Raw genomic sequence first — 26,726 nt, 5'->3', positions numbered from 1 at the left:
TGCCGGGCAGGACTGCAGAGCCCCAGTAGCACCTGCACACGCTGTTCTTTGAATTTTATTAAGCTTCGTTCTTTTTTATGTTTTCTTGAAAGCCTGCCACCATACAATAGAGCCGTACGTTAGGATTGGATGCACAACAACGGTGTACATCCAGAGAACTATCCTCGGCCGGAGACCCCCATTACTTTGCAAAGGTTCTCTTGCAGGCATAGAAGGCTATACAGGCCTTCTTAATCTTCAGTTCTATGTTCAACCTCCAATTTAGCTTAAGATCCAGGATTGCACCCAGATACTTTACATTAGAGGAAAGAACCAATCTTTGTTCATTCAGCCGTGGTAGATGGAATTCAGGTATCCTTTCTTGGTGCTGAATAGCATCAGTTGCGTTTTGGTTGGGTTTATGCATCTTGCGGCCCACAGGAACACCTTTCGCAACGCTCCTTCTATGATGTCGCTCATAATGGACAGAAACATCCCTGATACTAATATCACCAAGTCGTCGGTATACGCCACCATCTTCACCCCGCTGCTGTCCAATGTACGTAAAATTTTGTCCATTACTGTTAACCAGAGCACCGTTGAGATGGCGCCACCCTGGGGCGTGCCTCTGTTCACAGTTCTGGTCAAGGAGTTCCCTCCCAGATCCGACTAGATTATCCTGGTGCTCAGCATAGATATAATCCAATGCGTGAGATACCCCTCCAATCCAACACCGGTTAAGGCTTCCTTGATGGTACTGACGTTTTTAAAAGCTCCCTCTATATCCACGAAGCCAGCAAGGGTATACTGCTTGTATTGCAGCGACCGCTCAACCGTGCTAATTACCTCGTGGAGGGCGGTTTCTGTGGATTTTCCTTTGAGGTAGGCATGCTGGGACTTAGAGAAAGGCATTTTCTCCATAATCGTCCTTAAGTGAATGTCCAGGACGCGTTTTAGGGTCTTCAGCACGAAAGAGGTCAGGCTGATTGGTCGAAAAGCCTTCGCGGACTCATGACCGCGACTGCGGTACGTATCCTAAAGAGATGCAGCTCCGGTAAATCTCATCAAACCACGGCACAATTCTTTCCTGCTGCTTCCGTAGCTTGACTGGCATTATGGCATCTGGGACTGGAAACTTTTATACGGAGAAGCTATTTTTAGCCCAGCCCAGCCGATCCTATCCTCGGTAATTACCGATTTGATAGCCTTGCATAGCTGGGGTTGCCACAAACCCTCCAAGCAAGGTTCTCAATCTTACTGAGGCTCGCGGATTCACTAGTGCTTTCAATGTTCTGACAATAGTCCAACCATGACCGCCTGTTAGCGGTCCTGATGGCCGACTTGTACTTCTTCAGGCAGTCCTTATATGGCTGCCAGTATTTTTGCCTGTAGCAGATGTTGAAGGTTTCTCTCAGCTTTCTGAGGCTAGAGAGATCTTAAATTCTACCACGGTGGCAGGGTCTTTTTGCTGTACTTAGTAGGGCACGAGACTTTGAAGGCGGTATCGAATGCCTTCTCCAGAGCCCCGACTTTTGACTCCAGTTCGTCTGTCGTGCCAATCCTACCAATTTGCGCACCGGAGAGTTTGTTCTTAATTACCTGACCAAACTTTCTCCAGTCGATCCTCCTGGGGTCTCTAAAGAGCTTGGATACCTCTGCAGCGAGATCTAGACTGAAGAGTATCCAACTGTGGTCAGAGAAGGATCTCTGGTCAGACACTCTCCAGTCCTCCACCCTAAGAATCCCATTCTCGGTTATTAGGGTGATATCAAGGACCTCCTCCCACCCGTCACAGTTCTCCGAGCAGGGGAAATGGAAGGTTGGTGTACTGCCCCTGTTACACACCGTTAAATTTAAAGTAATAATAAAATCAAAGAATGACTCACCTCTATCATTGATTTCGGAGCTGCCCCAAAGCATACGCTTTGCATTAGCGTCGCAGCCTATCAGCAGGTTGGCTTTCTTTGGTGTTATGGTGTTCGTCAGATGTTGTAGTTCTTCTGGCGGAGCTGATCGGTCATGACCCATGTGAGCCGAATATACACGTTCTCCGCCCCCACCTGCTCTAGCTTGACCACGACTAGGTCACTGGAACTCAGGTCCGGGCACAGGAAGGCGTGCAGACTCTTCCTCGCAAGAATACATGCTCTAGGTCTATCCTGAGCAGCGTCTCCTGTGCTGTGGAATAAATTAAAATATTTGATGGTTCGGTCGCTTCCGACCCAGGGATCCTGTATTAATGCGATGTCGATGTCTTCCTCTAAGAGAAGCAGATTAGCCGAGGCGCACTTCGAGTACTGCCGATTTATCTGCGTTACCCTCAGCATGATCTGCTTGCGTTGGGGTTTAGTACTATGAAAATACCTGGACTCGATATGGTTTTGCTTGGGTGGTGCTCCAAGAGCCTCTCCACTCCATCCTGATCGAGCGCATGGCCGAGAAAAGTGGTCAATTCAATGTGGGCGAGCCAACCCCGAACAGGAGAATTTATATTATTGATTTGGCGATCTTTTGTAGCCTGCTTGTTCATTTTGAATTTGTTAATGTATTTAAGGATCAAATGACATTCTACAAGAAAGAACAAATTGGGAACTAAAATTTGTTGATTTGGAAATGGTTGATTGTTGCGAAATTGTCAAGGGAACAATTCCAGAAGATGTGTGGCGTCCGCAACTTTGTTGCATAGGGATCATTTCTTTCGTCTTTACACTGTGACAAACTAACGAGTAGAGTCGTTTATTTGTAGATTTTTCCCGGAAGGAATCGTTGGATGCTTTTGCCCTTTAGATCGTGGACAGCTGATCGAAGGTGAACCTTAAAATCATCTGATTGGGCACGACGAGTAAAAATTTGATTATCACGGAGAAAAGTGATGCGCGAGTTTTTTGGATGCATATGTAAGAGAGATTGGTTAGGTAGTACTTTTTGAACTGAAAAATGTCAATCCTCAACTGGAAAGTGTATCCTTATCTTCGAAAATAGCTGGTTTGTCGTCTCTATTGGAAAATAAATGAAAGTTACTTGGAGTAATTGCGGTAAAAGGTGGACCTAAATTAGTGGATTTCCAGAGTGCTTTGGGTATTTCGATAGGAATAGAACGTGGGAGAGCGGTTGTCGAAAAAGGCGGGGAATACTCCAAGCCGGGCCTTTTCTTTTCTCGGACGATTAACAGGAACGATCTTTTCCTTTGGTTTTGTGCCTATGGTCCAGTTTTTAAACGACGACTTTTTTAAATCAATTTGAAGTACGCTTCAGCTAGAAAAAAAAATGTAGATTTGTGAAAAAGAAAAAAGTTTAAAACCAAAAAGTGGACTCTTCCAGTATGAAAGCTTTTGTGTCTAGCACCCAATGTACATAAATGCACATATTATGTCAGAACATTCACCTGCTGCTACTGGCATTCAAAGCCTTAGAATTTCAACTAAAGCAGAAGCTTTGATCAATTATAACTTTGTTAGTAATGGTGCAATTTCCACCAAACTTGGTAGGATCACGTTTTATGTCATAACATGGTCTATATTCAAGATTCTACCATGAATTTAAGGGAGAATTTACAATCCATTACTCAAAATTATAGTGATATACCATCATTAAGTTTATTTGAACAAGTATCGCATTCCTTTCCTCCTTTGTGCAATGGATTTCGGGATTGAAATCAGCCTTAAAGAGTACTATTCGAGATCTTTCATTTGATACCCCACATTACTATATTTGGTAAAAAAAATTATACACCCCCTTTTGCATATACGATGTCAATCAATGTAACTATTTCTGAGAAAAAATTTGTCTGATTGACAGAGAAAGACGTAGGCGGCAGGCGATTTTAATAAGGTTTTTTTTTAAACAATGTAGAACCTAGATGTAAACCTCTGATGAACTATCCTATTATCCCAGGCCAACCCAGTAAAAAGGTTTCTTTATATTGTTGAGGGCTGCAAAAACTCAGAGAATCCACCAGATGGTTTCTGAATTGTGCTTGGAAATGAAGACTAGTTGCCTCCCGAAACTCACAGCATGAATAGAAGATGGCTTTAGAACGTACTGTGAGTTGGGGGGCTGTATAAAGGGGATGAGTCGACCAAGTTGGATTTTCTCCGGATAGAACTTTCATGTTCTCCATAGTTCCATACTGAGAACAGGGGGAGTGGGAGAATTGACGGGACGAATTGGGACGAAAGCTTTGGAAGGGGAATTAGAAAATTGTCAGAGTAGTGCAAAAGTGAGAGTTTCCATATTAATAATAATCGTTGGCGCAACAATCCATGTTGGATCAGGGCCTTGAAGTGTGTTAGAGCACTTCATTCAAGGCCGTAACGGTACACTAGGAGGCAATGTGGTCAGCATTGCGCTTTCCATATTGCTCTTCAAAAATTTCAAAGCTACGTACCTATTTCTTGGAATCTTGGGTATGACTGTTTAAACCTAAAGAACTTCAGACAGATCAGCTTACATCATTCTTGCTTAATTTATTGGAGAGACTCATCAAACGTTACTTTCACATGCATGGAAATTCTCGTCATTCTTTGGATCCAGAGATAAAGGTATTAACTCTGAAAGGTGAGTGTGCGGTGTTAGTGGACATTGAAGGGGCCTTTTATTGTGTGTCCTTCCTAAAATATTGTGATGCTGCCAGAGAGTATGGTACTTCATGATACTTTAATCTGGATTTATGCTATGATAACGTAGACATTGTTGTGCGCAGGAGTAGGTTTTGATCGCTAATAAGCAACCAACGAAAGAGTTCCCCTAAGGAGGTGTACTATCGCTACTTCTGTGAAGCATGTTGATCGACTCATTACTATGCGCACTGGAAAATATGTCAATGCAAGCTTATGCAGGTGACCTGGCTGTACTAGTTGTAGATCGAAATCCTTGTGTCTCCGAAAAAGTGAACCATCTGGATGTCATTTTAAATAGGATATCATTAGGATAATGTCTAGGTGTTACCGGTGCCATGTGCACAATTTTCGGCAAAACCCTTAACGCGTTAATTTGCAGCCTTGGATTTATATATATATATATATGAATATATAAATAAGAAGCTCATAGGCCAATACATTTAAACATTTAAATCCACAAAGGACGTGAGACCCAAAGAGCATCGGAAGTCTGTTTGGTAGAGGATATTAAGTTATCCTCAAACAAATAGTAAAATGAAAAGGGCCACCAGCGTGGCGGCATATACTGAGGGCCCGTCGATCAAAAACATAACACGGTTCTGGAGCGGAAGTCTAACTCTGGAATGAAAACGAGAAGTGGGCCTACCCTTGGAACGATCTTTCAGGTTGAAGTGTGAGCGATTCTGAGTCTAATAACCAGCATTGAGGGCATTGGATATTCCTTGCATCGCCTTGAAAATTGTTCTTGAACGAAGAAACCAATTAGACGCTATTTCTAGGTTCAATACGGTGGAACTACTCTGGGTGCCTGGTCATTGCGGTGTAGGAGGAAACGAAATTTCGGATGCCTTAGCAGAAGAGGTTTCATTGTCCATGCACGATTGACGTGTTAGTAGCGTTGGTCAAGACACATTTTATGTTAAATTTTCCCATAAAAGTTTTTATTCTACGGAATTGTTTATTTTGTTTCAGCTGTATGTTAGCTTCTCCATATTCGCTCGTGTAGCTGTTCTTCGCAGCTGTACTCAGTATATGATTTTTTCCCAGTCAAAGTCCACCTTAGTTAATGGATACGTGCGAACCCTATGCACCGTTGAATTGCGGTCTCTGTTATCATTCTCTGGATTTGTGTAGGTTTCCTGTACATTTCGAATTCGAGTTTGCGGTTTTTGATTATAACCCGTGGGCCCAAGAATGGTAGTGATCCACCTTCATCCATTTCCATGGTAAATTGTATTTTTGGGTGTATCTTGTTAAACTTGATGAAAATGTTCCCAATCTCGTCCTGTATATGGTATAGTATAAGCTAACACGTCATTTATGGCTTTATCCCCTGTTCTTCGAAGGTCGATTCGACATATACTATGAATGTTTCCGTAATGAGTGGTTTCAGCGGGTACCCCTTCGTAACCCCTGATGTGATATTGTAGAGCTTCCCCCTAAATAATGTAATGTAAAGTAGTTTTCGTCCACGAAAAGTGATGATAAGTTGACGTACATTTTTTGGTATTCATAATTTCGTGATGTCCTTGAAGATAGTGCTCCTTCTTTAAGGAGGAAGTCTATATGTTCTATGGAATCAAGCATTGGGTCTTTTGTAATTCGAAAAAGCCCCCTTGTTCAATGTTGTAGACAAGGGCCTCGTCGTATTCAATGTTCTCCACAATAGCAACGTTATTCACTTTGTCAACTTTGAGATAATACAATGGTTTCTTGCTTAGTTGGCGGATTACTTTTAGGCATTCCCGATGGGAGTTAAGTGTTCGCTATTTTGATATTCTAATTCGGATTTCATCTTTGGTCCCGTTACCTAGTAATTTGTTCCTTTATTCAAAACTGCCAATTCTTTGGAGTGAATCTCGCCGATGATTTATTCACCACGTAATTTGGTAATATAGGTACGTCAAACGTGTGTCAAACGAGCCCATTTTCTCTCAGGTGTTTGGCAACTTTGCACACGAATGCTCTATGTATTTTCTCTAGCGGTTGCGCTGATGTCTAGGATATTTTGGTCTGAGTAGTGCCCCTTCCCCAAATCAAACGTACCTACAAAGCTCTTAAAGCTTTTGGCCAAGAACAACTGCGGAATTCTTCTTCTTCTTATCAGTTGCAAATTTAACAAAACGGCTTTTCATCGGCTAGATATAACAGTCGAGGTATAGAGTATATATGGATCACTCTCTCAACACTGGGGGAAGAGTAGCGGAAACTTTCTCCAAAATTAAATATTTCATTATATTTAAATATATTTTTATTTATTTATTTATTTTTTTATCCATGGAACTAGTGCTGATAACTTGCTCTTTTCCACAAAAATAGTGCTTATTTACTAGTTATAATAATTTGGGCGACTGCAGTGTTGTCGGTCACTCCAATCTGGCACAAACCTAATTGCTGCTTGTACTGTTGAGTTCTTAGTTTTTTCAGTAACCAAGTTAGGAAACTGGAAGTTAAATATTCCGGATATAAAAGGTTTGTGTATTGTTTATTTAAGCGTATTTGATTGATCATTTGTTCCATTTGTATCTAGCACGTAATTATGCATTGACCAGACCATTCACTTTAGTGTGAAACTGTTTAAAGTCTTAGAATGCAATAAAATTACATAAAAGGGACAAGTTGTACCTATTAGAACTCTATTAGTAATAGTGATATTTCCACCAAACTTGGCAGTATCATGCTTTGTAGTCTAGCCTGCTTGCTTATTGTAGGATAAACTTAAGGGGTTCCCATGCAATTTCTAAAAAATATACTTATATCATAATATACTAATATTAACTTGATTTAAACCGGTATCGGTATGGCGAGTATTTTGAGTCCATGGACCATCATATCTTTCTCAAATATTTGGGGTGGGTTGTCCCTCAGAACGGCTCCTTAAAGTAACATACGCTTCTCCCGTTTTCAACCAATGTTGAAACTAATATCCGCTGCAGGAAGTACTAGTAATACTGGTACTGGTTCTACCAAATTTTGTATAAATAGGGTTAACCATTTTTATGATACTAAATGTGACAGGCACATAGATAGACGGACGGATAGACAGACAATAAATTTCACATAGAAAAATGTAACTCCATGTATGCGTGGGGGTTCACAGTTCACACAGCTTGGTTTGAATTGGTATAACCGTTTCTAAGAAAAATGCGTGTGACTTACAGACAGACGGTAAACCGATTTAAATAAGGTTTTGTTTTATGCAAAAATGAAAGCTGTTGGCATATACACATAATCTATACATTCGCGAACTATACACTCCGAAACCGTTCAGCCAATCGCCATGTATATTTGGCTTTTAATGGAAAATATTTTGCTGCTGCCCACGCTGTTGTGAGTTGACAGCAAGATGGCGCTGCAATGGAACAACTTATACAAGGAGTTTCGCCTTATTCAAACAAAAGCGTCTACTTTTAGGGGTGCTGCAATTCCCAGAGAGAAAAAAGAGATTAAGAATCGGTCTCAGCATTCAATTTAAACGTAGTCATAAAATGCATCGAAATGTCTTCATTACTCTAATGGTTGTATCGTGCGTACATTGCCGCGCTTTGAAGTTATAGTAAGAAATGCCTGGCTTGTGTTGTTTCACTGGCAAAGTCCATTTGTCACCATTTTCATTTCATTTCATTTATTTACTCATAGTGACTTACAACTAGACAATGATTACTTAATGCTAGCTTAATAACGGCTAATAGATCTTAACGCTATCAAACGGGTGACTATTACATAGTTTGGCCAACCCGACCTTCTCTGTAATCTACTTTACTGTGTATATTTTTATTTATACATCGATCTTGACAATTTATAATAGCACTTGGTATTTTCAAACTGCGCCCGCACTAAAGGCGCGAGAAGGTGAAATTTTACTTACTTAACCTAGTTACATATAACTTAACTTATTTTAACTTAACCTAATTTAATCTAACTTAATCTAACATAATTAATCCTTAACTAATATTTACAATAAGCACATTACAATTTTCTGTGCTTATCCTCTATCCACCCCTACCAGACAAGGAGTTTCAAAAAGGGTTAGGATTTTGGGTCTTAGAGATGAACTCACGATTTTGCAGGGCCTTAAGAATGTGGCCAATCGGGAGGTTTTACCCTGTTGGTAGAGATGCCGAATTAGTGGGTTGGAGTGGTCCTCCGTTCTTTCGAAGAACCTTTCCATTATTGTGAGAACGTGTTCTCGAAGTGGTTTAACTTTGGCTCACCTATACACTTCGGCGTTTTTGCCGATCTTTTTTGTTTTCCAGTTGTAAGACAAGCCTGTGAATTGTCTAAGGATTCGGCGTTCGAATGACTCGCATTTTGCCATTGCTTGGTTGGAGCAAGAGATCCAAGTTGGTGCTCCGTAACAGATAACGGGTCTTATAAGGGCCTTATACAGGGTCAGTTTGGTTTTGGTGCTGAGACCTACTGTCTTGCGAAGAAGATAGTAGATGCTACTGACTGCGCCGCGTGCCTTGCTGATAGCGAGCTGAAGGTGGGGTTTAAACTTGAGGAGTTCATGCAGGGTTACTCCCAAGTATTTGATCGAAGTAGATCTGCTCACTGTGGTGTTCCCGATTCTCATTTTCAAGCGTTTAGCTTTCCTATGGGTGCCTCTAGAACCTAAGTATCTAGATTTTCTCCTAAAAGTGCAGATTTGCGTTTTTCCCTCATTAATCTTGATTCCCCAACTACGGTAGTACCTGCAGAGATTTACAATGTATTTCTCAACCGCTTTGGCTGCCCTGTTGGGGTGGAGGTTCGAAGCGAAGATAAGCGTGTCATCGGCGAATTGGATCAGTTCAACGCCGTCGTCGGGGATCGGAACGTCAGCCGTGAAGATATTGTAAAAGGTTGGCCCTGAAATGGATCCTTGCGGTACACCCGACGTTACCGGCAAGAGATCGGAGAATTTATTCCCCACGCTGACATAAAAGTGCCTATCTTCGAAGAAACTTAACGCAAGTCTAATTATCGGGACAGGGAAGTCATTATCTATCAATTTGTATATAAGTCCGTTTACCCACACGGAGTCGAAGGCCTTTTCCAAATCTAACGCACATGCTACTGCGGGTTTATTGTTGACATTAAGTCTTGAGACGACAGTGTCGTGTAGGTAGCTCAGCGCGTGCTGGGTTCCGTGTTTAGAGCGGAATCCGAACTGGTGGTCAGGGATAACTTTGTTGAGATTACAATGCTGGACTAGCCCAATTGTCCATGCTTTCTCAAACAGTTTGCCAAGGTTGGATAATAGGGAAAGGGGAAAGTAGCCGTTATTAATACAGTTGTTGAAAACTGCTAATAAAAACTTCAGTGAGGCTCTGGGGAGGTTCTTAATGACAAAGTTCGGGATTTCATCAGGCCCGGCTGACCTTTTACCGTTGAGGTTTCTGGTTAAGTGGGTGAGTTGAGGTAAAGTCAGAAAATGTTGCGATTCCGATGGCTTGACTGAGGTGTTGGTTGTGGTGAATTTTGTTAGCTTCTTGGAGCTCTCAGAGACGAAGGCCTTGATTGTTGAATCAACAATCGACGATATAGCCGGGTTGTTTTGAGGCGGAGGGGAATTGAGCTGAGTCTCAAAAGATTCCGCGAGAACTTGCGCTTTCCTAGCGTCACTGCAGATGTGCTCCCCGTTCTTGGAAAGAGCGATATTGCGGGACTTATGTTTGCCGGTTAGCCTGTTGATATGCTGAAACATATCTGGGCCGGACTTAATATCTGCTAGTTTCCTTGTCAGTTCTTTGTTGCGGAAATTCGCCACTCTTTGCCGAATTATTGTACTCAGACAATTAATCCGGGAAAGCAATGCTTTATACTCAGCATTGACTTTATTTCCGAGTTTGTGGAAAATCCGTTTGAGTTTCCTACGCCATATTTGCCTGACTTTCATATGGAGCATGATATCGTGAGGGACTGAGTTATATTGTAACTCATCGACTTTAATAAGCCTTGTGTTTCTGCGTGTAGCAGTATTAATGGCATCTGTGGCCAAGGTGATGGCTTCGTCGATCTCCATGTCTGATAGATTGCGGTCAGTTGCGAGTTTTTTCAAGTTCAGCCTTGGTGCAAGGTCTGCCTTGAATTTGTCCCAATCAGTGTGGGCGAAGGACCTTACGGTGGTCATTACTCGCTTTCGCAGTTGGGAGGACGAGGACAGTTTAAGTTGTACTGCGAAATAGTCAGACATGCCTGGTAGAGTAGTGCACGATATCACTTGAAAGTTCAGGGAAGTTTCCTCAGATAGGAGGAAGTAGTCAATGGTTGATTAGCTACTGGATCTTGTCGGAGTATCCGGCAAGATGAAATCGACATAGGCTGGCGAGTAAGGGTCTTGGATCCATTTAAGCAGGGTTTCCCCATTTCTATTGACTGCCGTATCGCCCCAGGAGGTGTGCCTAGAGTTGAAGTCGCCACCGAAAATGAGGTACTTGTACTTTAACTGGAGATTGCCCAAGATCTTAAGATCTTGTCCCAGTTGCTCATTTCGACAGTTGCATTTGATGTAGACGGAAACTACCAAAATCCGTCTACCATCAGTGGTTTTTACTATTGCCGCCGCAGCGGAAGAGGTAAGCAGGTTTCGTATAACAACTTCCTCAAATTCATAGTCTTTTCTGACTAAAAGGGCAGCGCCAGTGTTGTTGTCGTTCCGGATAATATTATACCCGGTGAATTGCACGTTATGCCTGCTATTGAGATGAGTTTCTGAAACGCAGTATAGGTCTGCTTTCAGACTGTCTATCAACACTTGGGCAGTGGCACGTTGGGCGTGTGAGATCAGGGACGCGGAGTTAAAGGTGACGATATTTAACTCCATAGGTTCATTATAAGTTTTATTGCAGCGAATTGCCGCTGCTCGTTGGTGGAGGCCGTCGCGAGGGATTGCACCAATTCGCGGAAGGCGTTTGGTGCGGGGGTGGGAGCAGGTTGTGCTGCCACTCTTGGTGCAGAGTTCCTGGCAGCTTGCGCGTACGATACGCTGGGTCTGGCCAAGCTTTGTGACAGTTGTGTCACTGCATGCTTGGCTCGGGAGCTTTCATTAGCTCTTCTTTGCTTGGCAGCTTCCTTCCTGTCTACCATTTCCTTATAAGCTGGGCACCCGCGATAACTCGCTGGGTGGCCTGCTTGACCGCAGTTAAAACAGAGCACTCCCTCTGTTGCTGTCCTCGTGCATTCCCCACGAGGGTGTGTCTTCGTGCACCTGACACATCTGTGTACAATAGTACAGCTTTGCGCAATGTGTCCAAAGTTTTGGCAGTTGTAACACTGCACTTCTTCAAAGCTCATGACTTTCTGCCAGGAGATCTTTTGATGAAGGATGTATTTAACCTTCATGACTTCTGTGAGCTCTTGAGAGGGCTCGAACGTGGCGATAAATAGTCCCGATTGAAATTTCATCGGGAGGGTAGGGACTTCTCTATGCAGAGCTTAGTCTCTGCGGGTAACTAAGTTCGCCACCGTGTTGAGTTTGAACTCAGGGTGGTCGGCCTGTAGTTCCTGCAGGATGTCCGTGGGGTCCGTTTCCCTGTGGAGCCCTCGGATAATTAGGGACTGGTTTCGCAAAGAAGGGGGGGTCCTGGTTGTGGCGTTAAGCCCTTGCTCTTTCATGAGCGCGAAGACCTGGGCGTGTTCTTCCGCCGTCTCAGTAAAAATGAGGGTTCTGTCCGCCCTCGTGTTCTTAAGGGACGCTTTCAATCCCTTAGCTTTAAGCAATCTAAGAAAATGGGGCACATTAAGGTTGTACCCGGTTATGGCGGGGATTTTTGTTTTTTTGGGTTTTGGGGTCGGGGTAGAATTTGTGGATGGCTGTGGTGGGGCAGTTACACTCTTAGCACTAACCTTATTTTTCGTCGTCTTGTTGCGTCTCCGGACGAAGTTGAAGGGGTCTCCTTCGTCGATGATGACCTCAGGGTAGGATGCAGGGGATCCCACGATGTCCATCTCAATGGCTTCTTGATTTTGCTCGTTTTCCTGTTGTTGTTGTTGTTGTGACGGTTGCTGGTGTTGTTGTTGTTGTGACGGTTGCTGGTGTTGTTGTTGTGACGGTTGCTGGTGTTGTTGTTGCGACGGTAGTTGATGTTGTCGTTGCTCCAGTTGTTGTCGTGGTTTAAGCTGCGCTGATGCCGTCCCAGCGCGGACCTTCTCTTCCAACGATGCCAATTGCACTTGCAATTGCTTGATGAGCAATTGCTGGCACTCTAGTTGTTGTTCCATTCCTGCCTTCTCGCTTTTCAGGTCTGCAATTTCCTTTTGCAGACCCAAAGTTCCCCCGTTGTCTTCGGGGCCCGTGCTCCCCTCCTCCTCGGAGGACATTTCTCCTGGGAGTATTACCTTACTCCTCTTGGCGGACATTTTGTCCCCAAGCCCGTCCTGCGTGGCTGCTGGTCGTCTTTTGGTATTATCTGAAATAACAAAATTTTTTTAGTTTTCTTTTCACTTCATTATACAGTGTCTCAATAATTTTGAGATGCACTGTATATTATTCACTGGACGATACTTCCTTTCCACTTCCGATCCACTCTGTAAAATTCACTTTCACTTCGCTTCTCCTCAATTCACTCTTTGACTGCTTTCACTGAATTATTCGATCACCACTATTAATTCTCGCAATATTAACTTTCTCTCCCACATGTCCGTTCACTTCGATTGCTCGGAGCGAACTTTTGTCACCATTGACTGAGCTGCCAGTCATATTGTTGGAGTCACTCAAGAATGCAAACATTTTTATAGTTTATTCGTAAATGCTACAGATGCTTTCAAATAGTATTGTTTCGACTGACGCCTCCCTTCAAAGCAAAAAGGCAAGTATATCTTCAGATTGGTTCCTTTCTTTCAGTATCTAAAGATAATCTGCAGGTCTTGCTAATATACACAGGCAGAACAAGGTCTGCTGTGTTCAACTACTATCATATATTTTCTGAATGTCAACTAGATGGAAGTCTAACTTGACAAGAAGACGCCATTAAAATAAACAACTGTTTATTTAAATTGAAGTACTGTACTCGCAGTTTCTTCTCTGGATGTTCACATGTATGTACAGCCTGCAAAACTGAAATTTAGACACCGTAGTATACTTTGGATAAGAACTTTCAACTTAATTCAACCCTCCTCCTTCCATCTCCTTTCTATTTGCCGTTTTCACGTTCATTTTTCAGAAAGCAACTGTTGAAAAATGTTGTCCCTTCTCCCCTTCTATCGTCGCTCCCAAAGATAAAAGACCACATCGGCCACATCCAGTAGTAATTGTCGCACACACTATGTATAACAACAATTCCATGCTTCCATTCCATTGACCCAGAAATGTTTGGCAATTACTCGAGTCGATCTGTCGCACAAAGTTCATTTTCTTTTCTTAGAAATTTTATGTATTATAATTGAATAATATTTAAATAGGTTCCTTTTGGTGACGTTAATCATCACCCACGGCTGCGAATAATAAAATCTATATCATTACTTATGTAATTTATAGATACTAGTTAAATATGTCTTTATTCAAGTATAATATTATTTACTGCATGAAATTTTAACTTTAATCATTCAACTATTTTATTCAAGATACAGAATTTCAGTCAACATCTCTCTCCTTGCTGAAAAGCAAGTCAACATATTCAGTGAGAAGATTTTAGTTTTCCTGCTTGCTTGAAACATACAAAACGTTATTATCGAAACCGGGGGAGCTTTACCTCCTATCTGAATTTATGTACGTAGAGATGTATATTGGGGTATTTTCGTGTAACGAGCAGTGGACACTATTTGTCTCTTTTTGGAATATACTGATATGTGTTTTTACCAGTTTTGAATTACCAGGATATCAGGGTCAGGATGCTGAAAAAACACACACCCCATATTCGTTTGGACTTTGAAAAATAATAAATTATCATAAAGGGAGAAATACAGGCTGGCTGTAGTAGAATATTTTGCATAGTATTTTAAAATTCATTTTTCCGTAGTGCATTCTACAGTGCAGCAATCTATGCATTCAGCATCAAATGCAAATGCAATGATGGAGCGCAACCAGTCGTTTGTAAGCCTATAATATCTTAAAAATATTGACAGTATATAGTAGCAGCTCGCAAGTGAGACATACATACACATATATGTTGACACTACTTTGGGGCATTGGGGTGGAATGAAAATTTCCGCTTGAAACTGCAATCAACTCTGGAATATTTCTAAAAGGATGTTAGGCCTGTAGAATTATGTATATTAGAAAAGTAATGTAAGGTCAGATGCTACCACATTATAACATGGTGTACTCCCTTGCCGCAACCATATGACAAAAGTATTTTATCGCTAACCAATAGACAATAATTTCCGGTTATTCGTTCTGAATGGAAGCCAAACCCAACGGGCGCCAGTTATATTTGATCTGTTGCTGCTCCAATTGAAACGTATTCTGTTGTTGGGAATATCGCTTGACGCAAGTGGTGCCGATACCACAATTTCGAACTCACAACTCCCAGATGAACCCATTCGCTCAGTATTACCTGGCTTCAAAAGCTCCTATCATCATCATCAACGGCGCAACAACCGGTATGCGGTCTAGACTTGTCTTAATAAGGAACTCCAGACATCCCGGTTTTGCGCCGAGGTCCACCAATTCGATATCCCTACAAGCCGTCTGGCATCCTGACCTACGCTATCGCTCCATCTTAGGCAGAGTCTGCCTCGTCTTCTTTTTCTAACATAGATATTGCCCTTATAGACTTTCCGGGTGGGATCATCTTCTACATACCGATTAAGTGACCCGCCCACCGTAGCCTATTTTGCCGGATTTTACCCACAACTTGACGGTCATGGTATCGCTCATAGGCTTCCTCATTATGTAAGCTACGGAATCGTCCATCGTCATGTAGGGAGCCAAACTTTCTTCGGAGGATTCTTCCCTCGAACGCGGCCAAAAGTTCGCAATTCTTCTTGCTAAGAACCCAAGTCTCCGAGGAATACATGAGGACTGGCAAGATCATAGTCTTGTACAGTAAGAGCTTTGAGCTTCTGGTGAGAAGTTTCGAGCGGAACAGTTTTTGTAAGCTGAAATAGGCTGTGTTGGCTGACAACAACCGTGCGCGTAGCTGCTACTGCTATCAATCTACGTTTTTTGGCGAGACTGATCTTATTAACATCAAATCCTAAAGTTTAAGCCAGTGCAGAAAATTGAATCTTTGCAATGTATATTCTTAAAGTTCACTTTTATCTGCCCACACGATCTGGCTGGGAATCGCGAGTTAAGCTGACAACTAGTTAGAATCCCCACCATTTTTCATTTAAATAGATACTCAAACTGAATTTTTACGTCACTCACTTTTCTTAAGCAGAAAACATGAAGTGGAACGTCTTCGATAGTATCTTATTCATAATGAAAAATACTTGGCGTATATAATATTAGTTGACTTCTCTTCTCTTTCGTGAATCATTTCTTTTTAAACACCCAATTCTCCTCGAGATAGAAATCTACACAAATAAATACTACCCGGAAACCGGATGTTCGGCCCTTTAGGTATGAAAGGCTTTGTGTACTTCGTATTTGAGATCATTTCGTTACGTACGTTAGTACATATTTAATAGGTCATAGTGTATATGAATTTAATATGCCATATAATTAATTCACTTTAATGTAATAGTCTGTTCACCTTTTCTTCGGACTTTCTGATATCACACTCGATATTGTGGCTTACGTTTTCGCATAGAGCTAGGATGATTTCAAGGAGACTTTTCAGTAAACTTGAAAAAATATAGTAGTATCTACTATTAACTTCATTTGACCAGCGATCGGTATAAGAGGTGGTTTAAAGTCTCAATTTTTCATATTCTTCAGTTAAGTAGTTTTTAAAAATGAGCCGTGCCTCATTCCAAATCTACAACTTGTTACCTCTCGCTTCACTATTCCGTAATCAATGAAACCTTTCCCATACGGCTGTATTCACGTGGGAAGCTCCCTTAAAGGGACTTTCCCATGAATGATTTTCCAAAAATCAATTCTTTCCTTTTTCCTCATTTTATTGATATTTAAAATTAATTTCCAACTAGAAAAAGAGTTACAGTTATATTAGTAACGACGTCGCGCGACGGTGGAGTAATGTTAATTCTTGCAGAGCAAAGAAAAAATGAACCCTTTGCCCATAAACTAGCGCTTGATCCCAACATACGTAACTAACAACTGAGTTGCTAAAAGGATGTCAGAAAGTTACAGTAACTTGTTTTAGATTATTTCTCAAAAAGCAAGTTTACTTGCAAAAATGTCATTGAAATTGCAGCCTGGGTCGCAGGATCCACTTTCAACGAGGATTCGGAAACTTACCTGGCCATAATGGACCTCGTAGCCATAAAAATTGGTGAAATTGGAACGGCTTGGTCACTACAAGTAGACGTTTCGCAAGCCAATTAGAGGAACAGCGAGTAGTCAAAATAGGATTGAATTTAGAAGAAAACAAGTCGGGAGACCAGAAGCTGGGCGAGCATATTTAAGTGTAGAACTATTGCATTTGTACGTAGCCCGTTATGTATTTGCATTTAGCATGTCTGACTACCGACTTCAATGTGATATTGATATTTAGTTGCAGTAAATTTATCGGGGAGCTTTGAGCTATTGTAACTTTGTTAGTAATTGTATGATTTGGGGATAACATGCTTCATATTATAATTTATACTACCACCAGCTTTTATAACAATTTCCCCAAAAATATGGTAATATACTATTATTAACTTAATTTGAGTAGATATCGATTTGGAGAGTACTTTCGGGCCTGGGAACCATATAGAGGCAGCTTCATGAATTTTTTCAGATTTTTCGGTTGTGTAGCTTCTGAGAATGGGTCCGTTAAAGAAATCATCCCTTTCCACCATTCCCACTCCCCGCCTTTCTAACAAATCTCACAACTAAGACCGGCCTCGAAAAGTACTAACCGAGACCTTTCATTTGATAGCCCACATGACTACGTTCGGTGAAAAAAAATGTTACACCCCCCTTTTACATGTATGGGGTCCCCCCCTAAATTCAACCTAGAAGGATATTACTCACTGCATGTCTGAGGGTCCACAGTTTCCATCTTCTCACCAAATTTCGTGTCAATCGGTATAGCCATTTCTGAGAAAAGTGCTTCTGACAGACAGACAGCCGGACAGACAGACGGACAACCATCAACAGTGGCAGGTGCGATTTTCATATCGCTCCGGGAATAACTTGTGAAATTAATATAATCGAAGAGGACAACGAAGAAAAACTATAAAAGGCTATGCGGATTGGTGAAATAGTGCAAGTGACGAGTATCAGTGTACATCTGTTGCGTACCTTTGCATAAATTAGCCGATTATTTAAACAACAATCAGTTCTTTTGTTCGCGGTAATTTCCTTTGTCTATTTGACTACGGGAATTCGCCGTTTACTAAACATGCTGATTGCCGGCTGTGAGCTGAGCTAGTGTATATTGAAGAGGCTGACATAGTTGTGTGCGCGGTGTAGTGGAAACGTTCTGGTTCAAGGAACATTGGGACCCAGGTCCGATTTTAACTTAGATCAAACTTTTTAGTGATTAATAAATAACTTTTTAATCTAAGCTCTGTACTTGTGGGCCCATTGGGTCTGGGGTTTAATACTCAGCCGAAGCAAAAAAAAAAGGAAAAACAGTTATTTTAAATTTATATATTTCCTTTATCCTAACTAGTGCAGGTTAGGTAGTGCTACACAGAGTCGAGCACCCATAGTCAACGCATAGTCTTCCGCTAAACCGCATACTTTAGCTGCGTGGCGACGGGGGATCAACTGCGGGCAGAGTTGGGTTATCTTTTCTAAAATAAACTGTAATTGTTTTACCCTGGACAGTGGTTGTGTATAAATAGTTAATTGGACAAACATTATGGCTCGCGGTACCTGCAGTGGCTAATTTTTATAAATTATCAACTCTAATTTAAAATTCTAAAGATAATTAGAGGATGGATCAGGACATTCAGCCCGAAGGAGATATGTGTTCCCCTTTGTCGAAGGACATCGCGGCAGCAGGTGTGCAATCCACTAGCGAATGTGCTAAAGAGGAGCCGTTTAAAAACGCTAACGATCCTTTCAGGCGCAGCGCTAGAGTGTTGAGATCGCCGACAGGGAAAAGTGGAAGAGATCGGATATTAGAGCGTACACCAACTACAAGTGTAACGAAAAACTCGGCAGCAAACGGTGTTAATGCTGTAAATGGCGAGGAAAAAGACGCTTTTGCAAAGTTAGGGGAGATGATTTTGAACCTGATGGAGTTTGTAGGTCCCCGGCACAACGTGCACGGCGAAATAAAAAGCCAAGTGCGTGCTATCAGATCGATGTATTTTGAAGCACGAAATGAGCTACACTGCTCTCATAAAAAAAGGTTACAATGGAAGTAGCAACAAAAACGTCCTCAAAATCAATCCACTTGATTGGAACTCGGACCAGAGCTGATAATCTAGCAGTGGATCGTCTTCGTGAAAAAAAAATAGCAGAGCCCCGCAAGCGGCATAGGGACGCTAATATAGAATCCCCAGAGCGGACTCCAAAGCGTAAGAAGGGCAAAGTACAGCAAGTGCAATCAACAAACTTTCCCGGTTAAAGTTTACCAAACCATCAGGAGATACGCGTCAGTGACTCTATTTGGACTAAAGTAGAGCGAAAAGGTAGGCCACAAAAGAGGTCACGGCCCAATGCGCTTATTATAAATTCAACAAGCGACCTGACATATGCAGAAATCTTACGGAAAGTAAAAACAAACAGTTCCCTCTTGGACTTTGGTGATTTGCTCCTTGAGCTTAGGCCAGGAGAGAGTAAGTCCCACGATTTACATAAGAAGATCGAGTCATCACTGGGCAAAGTAGCTGAGGTAAAGGTGAGCCAGGACTCAATGCTAATTGAATACAAGGACCTGGATGAGATCACCACAAAAGCGGAGATCCGCGAGGCCTTAAAAACTCAACTCGGGCTAGATTCGATCCTTCAGTCCAATGTGATAAGGCTCCGAAAAGCATATGGTGGTACTCAGACGGCCACAATAGCCCTACTACTACTGTTGACAAAATACGCGTCGGCTGGGTCAGCTGTCGACTGCGAGAACAGATATCGCTAAAGAGGTGTTTCAAATGCCTGGAATTTGGACACATCTCGAGAAACTGTTCAAGCAAGTACGATAGATCTAAGTTGTGCCGAAGATGTGGAGAAGAAGGGCATATTGCCAAAGAGTGCAATGCGAATCCTAAATGCCTGCTATGCAGAGAAGCACAGGAGGGTAACGTCAATCATGTCACAGGCAGTTACCGATGTCCGGCGTTTAAAAAGGCGATTCAACTTTTCGGAACTGAAATTGCTACAGCTGAATTTAAACCATTGTCAGGCACCTCAGGAGCTGCTTTCTCAAAGCGTGCTGGAACATGAAATTGACGTTGCCATTATATGCAAATATTACAAAGACTTCCACAGTGGTGTCTTTGTATCAGACAGAAGCGGCAATCTGGACTTGCGGAAACCGAGCGATCGAAAATACGAGCAATAACATAGAAGACGGATTCACACGAGCTAAGGTAGGCGGCATTCACGTATTCACCTGCTGCGCTGCGCCGAGCCTCACGCTAGATGAATTCACATTGATGTTGGAAAAATTAACTTCCGAAGCAAGCTGCCACAACCCAATAATAATAGCTGGCGATTTTAACGCTTGGGCCGAAGATTAAGGAAGTCGCGAAACGAAAGAAGTCCTGGAAGCCGCGAAAAAGATTGCCGAAAATAAAGCCCCATATTTAGACGGCATTCCGAATAAAGCACTGGCAGTGGCCGTCAAGACAGTTCCAAGGTGGTTCTCTGAAACATTTACCACGTGCCTCAAAGATGGGATTTTCCCGGAAGAGTGGCGGAAACAGAAGCTTGTGCTAATCCTGAAGCCAAATAAACCTTTTCGAACGGGTCATCTTCAATAGGCTTGTACCAATCACAGAAAGGGAGGGTGGTCTCTCAGACAGGCAGTTCGGATTCCGAAAGGCAAGATCTACTGTCAATGCCATCAGCACGGTGACGGAAATTGCGGAAAAAGCAATGGAGGCCAATAAATCTTGCGCGGTAGTTACTCTTGATGTGAAGAATGCCTTTAATACGGCAAAATGGAACAAAATAATTGCGGCTTTAACCAAATTGGGCGCTCCTAAATATCTGGTGCACATAGTCATGGAATTTCTCCGGGAGAGGATGTTGTGTTACGATTCGGACGATAGACCTAAAACGTATACAACAACCTGCGGGGATCAGTCCTCGGTCCTCTCCTGTGGATAATAATGTATGACGGAATTCTAAAGTTGCAACTACCCAAAGGAGTGACAATCATTGGCTTCGCAGACGATATCGGAGTAACTATCGTCGCACAAGACATTGATGAGATCGAGGTACTCACAAACGAGGCAATTTTTGAAATCAGGCCTTGGCTAGAGGAAGTTGGTCTGACACTCGCGGAGCATAAAACCGAGGTAGTTTTGATTACAAAGCGAAGGAGCAGACGTTGATAAAGATCAGGATTGGAGAATACATAATACAGTCGCAGCCAACGCTTAAATACCTAGGAGTTATGGTTGACCAAAGACTGAAATTCAGGTCTCATCTTGAAAATTTAACAACCAAGGCTTCCGGAGTGGCTACATTGTTGGCAAAAATATTGCCAAATATAGGTGGTCCTAGGCAAAGCCGTCGTCTCCTGATCTCGAGAGTTGTTAGCTCCATCTTGCTTTATGCAGCTCCAGTCTGGGCATCGTCTTTGAATGTGGAAGCAAACAGAAGAAAAATCGCAGCCCCATACCGATTGAGCGCATTACGTACGTCATACGCTTACCGTACAACTTCAGATGAAGCAGCTTGTGCGATAGCCGGCATGATCCCCATCGACATCTTGGCGAATGAGGGTCGACGCCTCTATGACCCATCATATGCAATCGGTGAGTCTTATACCAATCGTCGGCAATTGGCACGAAGTGATTCTCTTTTTGAATGGCAGAAAAGGTGGGATGATTCACCTAAAGGACGCTGGACACACAGGATTATTCCAGATGTCTCTAAATGGATCAAGCGAAGGCACGGTGAGGTTAGTTACCTCTTAACTCAATTCCTAAGCGGACACGAAGGGTACCGTGCATACCTTTATCGCTTCGGGCGTGATGACTCGCCGTATTGCCCAACATGCGTGATGATGCCGGAAGATGCGGAGCATGTTGTTTTTAACTGCCCGCGGTTCACCGCACACAGAGCGGAGGCGGAAATTGACGCCGAAGCACGGTTGACACCCGAGAATATCGTTGACTACATGCTAGCCTCTGAAACATCTTGGAGGGCGATGGAAAAATTAATGAAGGCGATCCACAATCTGCTGAGGAGGGAGGAGCTTCGGAGGAAAGTGACAAGTAACGACAGAAGCCACAGTTCATAACTGATCCGCGATGTAATACCGAAATGGCAGTCCCGCGGGGTAAGCGAAGGATAAGGAGGTGGTTTTAGTGAGTAAAAGTCTCACATAACCGTATGGCAGGAGCCAGCGGTAGGTTTTGAACCTTTCTACCTTTCAACGATAAAAAAAAAGAAGACAGACGGACAGACAGACAGACAGTGGGACAGACAGACAGACTGACATTGAACCGATTTTAATTGAAAAGACTTTGGCAAGCCACTTACCCGCTGTAAGTTACTAGATGAAAAGTGTCTTCAATATTCACCAGAAATTCGCGATTAAAGGTAAACACATTAACAACCTTTTATTCAATAAAAAAATAATAAATAGCAAAAAACTTTAAAAACGTTTTGCCTTCCTTTTAGTGAATAGTGTCTTTATTGAGATTCTATGCTTCTTTGACCGAAAAGTCACTTACATGTTGCTTTTCGTTAGTAGAAAGTTAACCACTATTAGCCAAAGGCAAAAATAGTATGCTTCTCTTCTGGGTTTGGTGAAGTAGTAACATATTGCATATAATCATAAATAGTAAACTCAATATGTTTTATAACGAAATGCCACTTTATAATTTCGAAAATTTGCAGAACAGTTGAATTTGTTTTTATTGTAATTTGCGATAAAATATTTAAAAAACTTAAGTCAATTCATATATTTGTACAGACCAGTAATCCTGTTCGTTAACATTCAGAGTAATAAATTTCTCAACCTCGCAAACAGATACCATTAAAGGGTTCTTTAAAATTTTCACAAATTGAAAACTATATGATATGATTTCATTCACATTTACATATATATAAATTCACAACTGGAAATATGACCAAAAACTCCGACTTTCGAAACTTTTGAATCACTGGCAGCATTGAATTAATTCACTATAAAATATGGACAGCACGAACGGAAAAGTGATCAACCGCATCAAATTGTTGCTACTCACATCATTTTTGAACGGCCTAGATTCAGAGGAAGTACTTTGTCCTTCACAAATTTATACTCCATTTCAACCCATCAGAAGGCAGGAGTTTCTTCTTGTAAGCCATACAAACTTCTCTGACTACTCCCCACTCTATTTTGAGAATAACATAACAATTTCGAATAGAAGGATAGTGAGACTTCATTTGCATTTGAATAAGCAATTTCCTTGTCAAGGATTAGGCCAAATTCTTCGAACCTATTTATTCCTGAATATATTACACGACAACAAGTGGTGCCGTCCTCCTTTCTGACACCTTCGCTGCTCATCCTAGTGAATACCCAAATTTCCCAAACATACAAGGACTTGAACACCTTTGAATAACAAATTGCGCAAAAATAGCTAATGCCTCCCATAAGTGTATATATTACCGAAATATCCAGTAGAGTTGCAAGCGCTTCCTTTAATAGGCTCCAGAGCTACCATCCTTTGTTCTGAACCCGCAGCTGGTTTGCTGTTTTGGGGTTCGCTGAGACAAAATAATTTGTAAATATTAATTAAGGACGGTGCCCAGTACATCACTTTCAACAAGTGTGGGAACGGGCGGAGGATTAGTCTTTGAGAATTAAACCTTATTTGTTCCAGGTCGCCAAGTTGATACTGCCGATGACAGAGGTTTTCATCCAACGTCATGCTGTGTACCAAGCATCAGTGGTGGCGACGGCTACGGACGACCGAAATTAATTAAAAGTCAGATAATTAAAATAAGAGATGAAGTAGAGGCGATACGTAAAGGGGCTGGCTCAAGTGGCTTGCAATACAGTATTTAACAATGATGCTAATGTTCCGTCAATTGAGGAAAGTGGAATTTGAAATGCTGTCTGGATTCTTTGCTACACCGTTCAGTTACAAATCTAGGATATCTTTCATCTTTATCAACTTTTGCTGGAAGGTTGAGTAGGAAAACGAAAGGTGGGAACGGGGGTATCGAGTTGATTAAGGTGGTGATTTCCGGCGGCAGAAAAGAGTTCCAAATATTTGTGCCTGTGACGAGAGTAATCAAAAATATAAATGTTTCGATATCATGAGGTTCCCATCTCCGGGCTATTCGCTCTTCTCTTCACTCAAAGCTTACTATACAGATTGAAGGTTGACTGACTGACTGCAAGAAAAAATCGGTATTGCCCATAAATGATATCCACAAAGATAAGCCTTCCGTTAACAAAACAATAATAAAGTGATATACTTAATAGTAAGGCAATGAATCATCATTATTAATTAGAAACAGCGATGCACCAGGCTAGAATGGAATCATGGTCTCTAATGTGCCAATCCTCTCCACTTTCAATACCTGCAATCCCAGCTACGATTGAATGTGCTTCTCCTGCAACTTTTTGATAATGAATACAATGCCATGTTCATTGCAAACATTCATTTCGAAAATGATTATACCAAACTGTGCTACTGATTTGGCAGAAGAGTTTTGCTTCTACAACCTCTTTTGGGGCTTTCAGCTCTGATTTTAAGATTATGAGACGTTTCAGGTGCCTTTAATAAATATCTGGAACTTTACTGTATTAAACAAAAGGCCGTTGCAAATTTGTTAGTTACCTACAAAATTCGATTTCTATACCTCAAAAAGTAATGCATTATGCACCAATTTCAGAAAAGTGACTGGATCTAAGGAAATGTGACTGTAGTGGTTGTCTTCTTCGTACGTCGTTATACCGATATAATCTTATAATCCACGGAAATAAAGCTGATCTGGTGTAGACTTGATGCAAACAACTTCTAAAACTTCAATAGTTCATTGCTTTACCTTGGGAGCTTCTGGTTCCGAAAAAATTGGGGTTTCTACGTGAAATTACATACACTTCCTAAGAGGCGGGAGGGCAGCGATCATGTTAAGAGAATTGGAAAGAAAAAGGAATTTGGCGATATATTAAGGCCTACAAATAAGTTCTGTCGGTTTTTTTTTAAATTTGAAGCTTTATTGTGAAAAATTGGTTATACATTCATTGTTCAAAGTATTGCCCATCGCTAGCCACAACTTTCTTCCATCTTTCAGGCAATTCATAGATACCATCCACTCATCGAGCCATTTTTTGAGTTCGTCGTAATTGGAGAAGTGCTGGTCAGCCAGGCCATGCTGCATCGACCGGAACAAATAGTAATCAGAAGGAGCAATGTCTGGAGAGTACGGCGGGTGGGGTAGGACTTCCCATTTCAACGTTTCTAGATATGTTTTAACGGGCTGTGCAACATGTGGACGAGCATTGTCATGTCGCAAAATAACTTTATCATGCCTTTGCTGGTATTGCGGCCGTTTTTCCTTGAGTTCGCGGCTCAAACGCATCATTTGACGTCGGTAGAGTTTGACCGTGACCGTTTCGTTCGGTGTTAGCAGCTCATAGTATACCACACCCAGCTGGTCCCATCATATACACAGCATGATCTTCTCACCATGAATATTCGCTTTGGCTGTCGATGATGACGCATGGCCGGGGTATCCCCACGTTGCCCGATGCTTGGAATTATCGTAATGGATCCACTTTTCATCGCCAGTAACTATTCGATGCAGAAAACCCTTCCTTTCTTGTCGTTGGAGCAGTTGTTCGCACGTGAAACAACGGCGTTCAACGTCTCTTGGTTTCAGTTCATACGGAACCCAATTTCCGACCTTTCGGATCATTCCCATTGCTTTTAAACGGTGGGAAATGGTTTGCTGAGTGTTTTTCCAAGTTCTTCTTGCATTTGCGATGGATCTTGGTCGAGCAATGACTCTAATTCTTCATCTTCAAAAATTGTTGGCCGTCCGGCGCGCTCTTCGTCTTCCAAGTCAAAATTGCCACTTTTCAACCGTCCAAACCACCTCTGACACGTTCGCTCAGATAGAGCATGGTCACCATAAACTTCCACCAAAATGCGATGACTTTCGGTTGCTTTTTTCTTCATATTGAAATAATAAAGTAGAACTCCCCACAAAAACACATTATTTGGTACAAAATTGGCTATTTTCGTTGATGAAAAAAGTATTGTTGTTTACACTTCAATTAAATAATTTATACTGACGTTTGTGCTTATTGACAGTAGCTTTCCGATGAATGTTTGGAAATGTGGATCAATGGAATAAAAAACAAGCTACGCCATCTATTGTGAAAACCGACAAAACTTATTTGTAGGCATTAGCATTAATAGGCTCACATGGCCTTGGACCCAAACCAAAAAATATGCGGGAACTATTGATTTGCAGACCGGTTCAATTGTAGAATTTTCTACAAATTCCGGTAGGCTGTGGCTAATCAGTAGTGACCAGTAAATTTATTTATTGTTGCCATTAACCTGCAAATGGAGAATAGCGAGCCAACTGCATCTACATTGATGGTCCGTCGAAGTGCGAAGTGTAAACACAAAACCTTATTAAAATCGGTTTACTGTCCGTCTGTCTGTTCGTCACACGCATTTTTTTCGGAGACGGTTGTAGAAATTGACACCAAATTTGATAGAAAGTTGGGAACTGTGAACGCTCACGCATATAGTGAGTTACATCCTTTTACGTCGAATCTAAGAGGGGGGCCCCATACATGCAAAAGGGGGGTGTACATTTTTTTCACCAAATATAGTCATGTGGGGTATCAAATGAAAGGTCTCGATTAGTACTTTTCAAAGCCGTCTTAGTTTTCAGATTTGTCAAAAACGTGGGAAGTACGGGGGGTTGAAAGTGATCATTTCTTTAACGAAACCATTCTCAGAAGCCACTCAACCGAAAAATCTGCAAAAAATCAGCATTATATGGTG

The 26,726-nt window shown here is 41.8% G+C and overlaps 2 protein-coding genes across 2 annotated transcripts in view; one reads left to right on the top strand and one right to left on the bottom strand.

The window, feature by feature from the left end:
* The window catches only part of LOC119646613 (potassium voltage-gated channel protein Shaw-like), a 637,421-nt gene that overhangs the window by 59,964 nt on the left and 550,731 nt on the right, over nucleotides 1–26,726 (top strand). The gene's annotated exons all lie outside the window — the stretch shown is intronic.
* LOC119661676 (signal transducer and activator of transcription C-like) lies at nucleotides 6,921–13,311 on the bottom strand. Its single transcript, XM_038071117.1, has 3 exons — nucleotides 13,182–13,311; nucleotides 12,429–12,991; nucleotides 6,921–7,124 (listed from the first exon to the last, which is right to left on the bottom strand). Exons 1-3 carry the CDS (start codon nucleotides 13,309–13,311, stop codon nucleotides 6,921–6,923), a joined length of 897 nt encoding a protein of 298 aa, XP_037927045.1.

This window comes from Hermetia illucens, chromosome 1 (genome assembly GCF_905115235.1).
Source record: "Hermetia illucens chromosome 1, iHerIll2.2.curated.20191125, whole genome shotgun sequence".
Taxonomy (NCBI): domain Eukaryota; kingdom Metazoa; phylum Arthropoda; class Insecta; order Diptera; family Stratiomyidae; genus Hermetia; species Hermetia illucens.
Note: the sequence above shows the minus strand (reverse complement) of the source record. Positions and strands in the feature narration are given on the sequence as shown.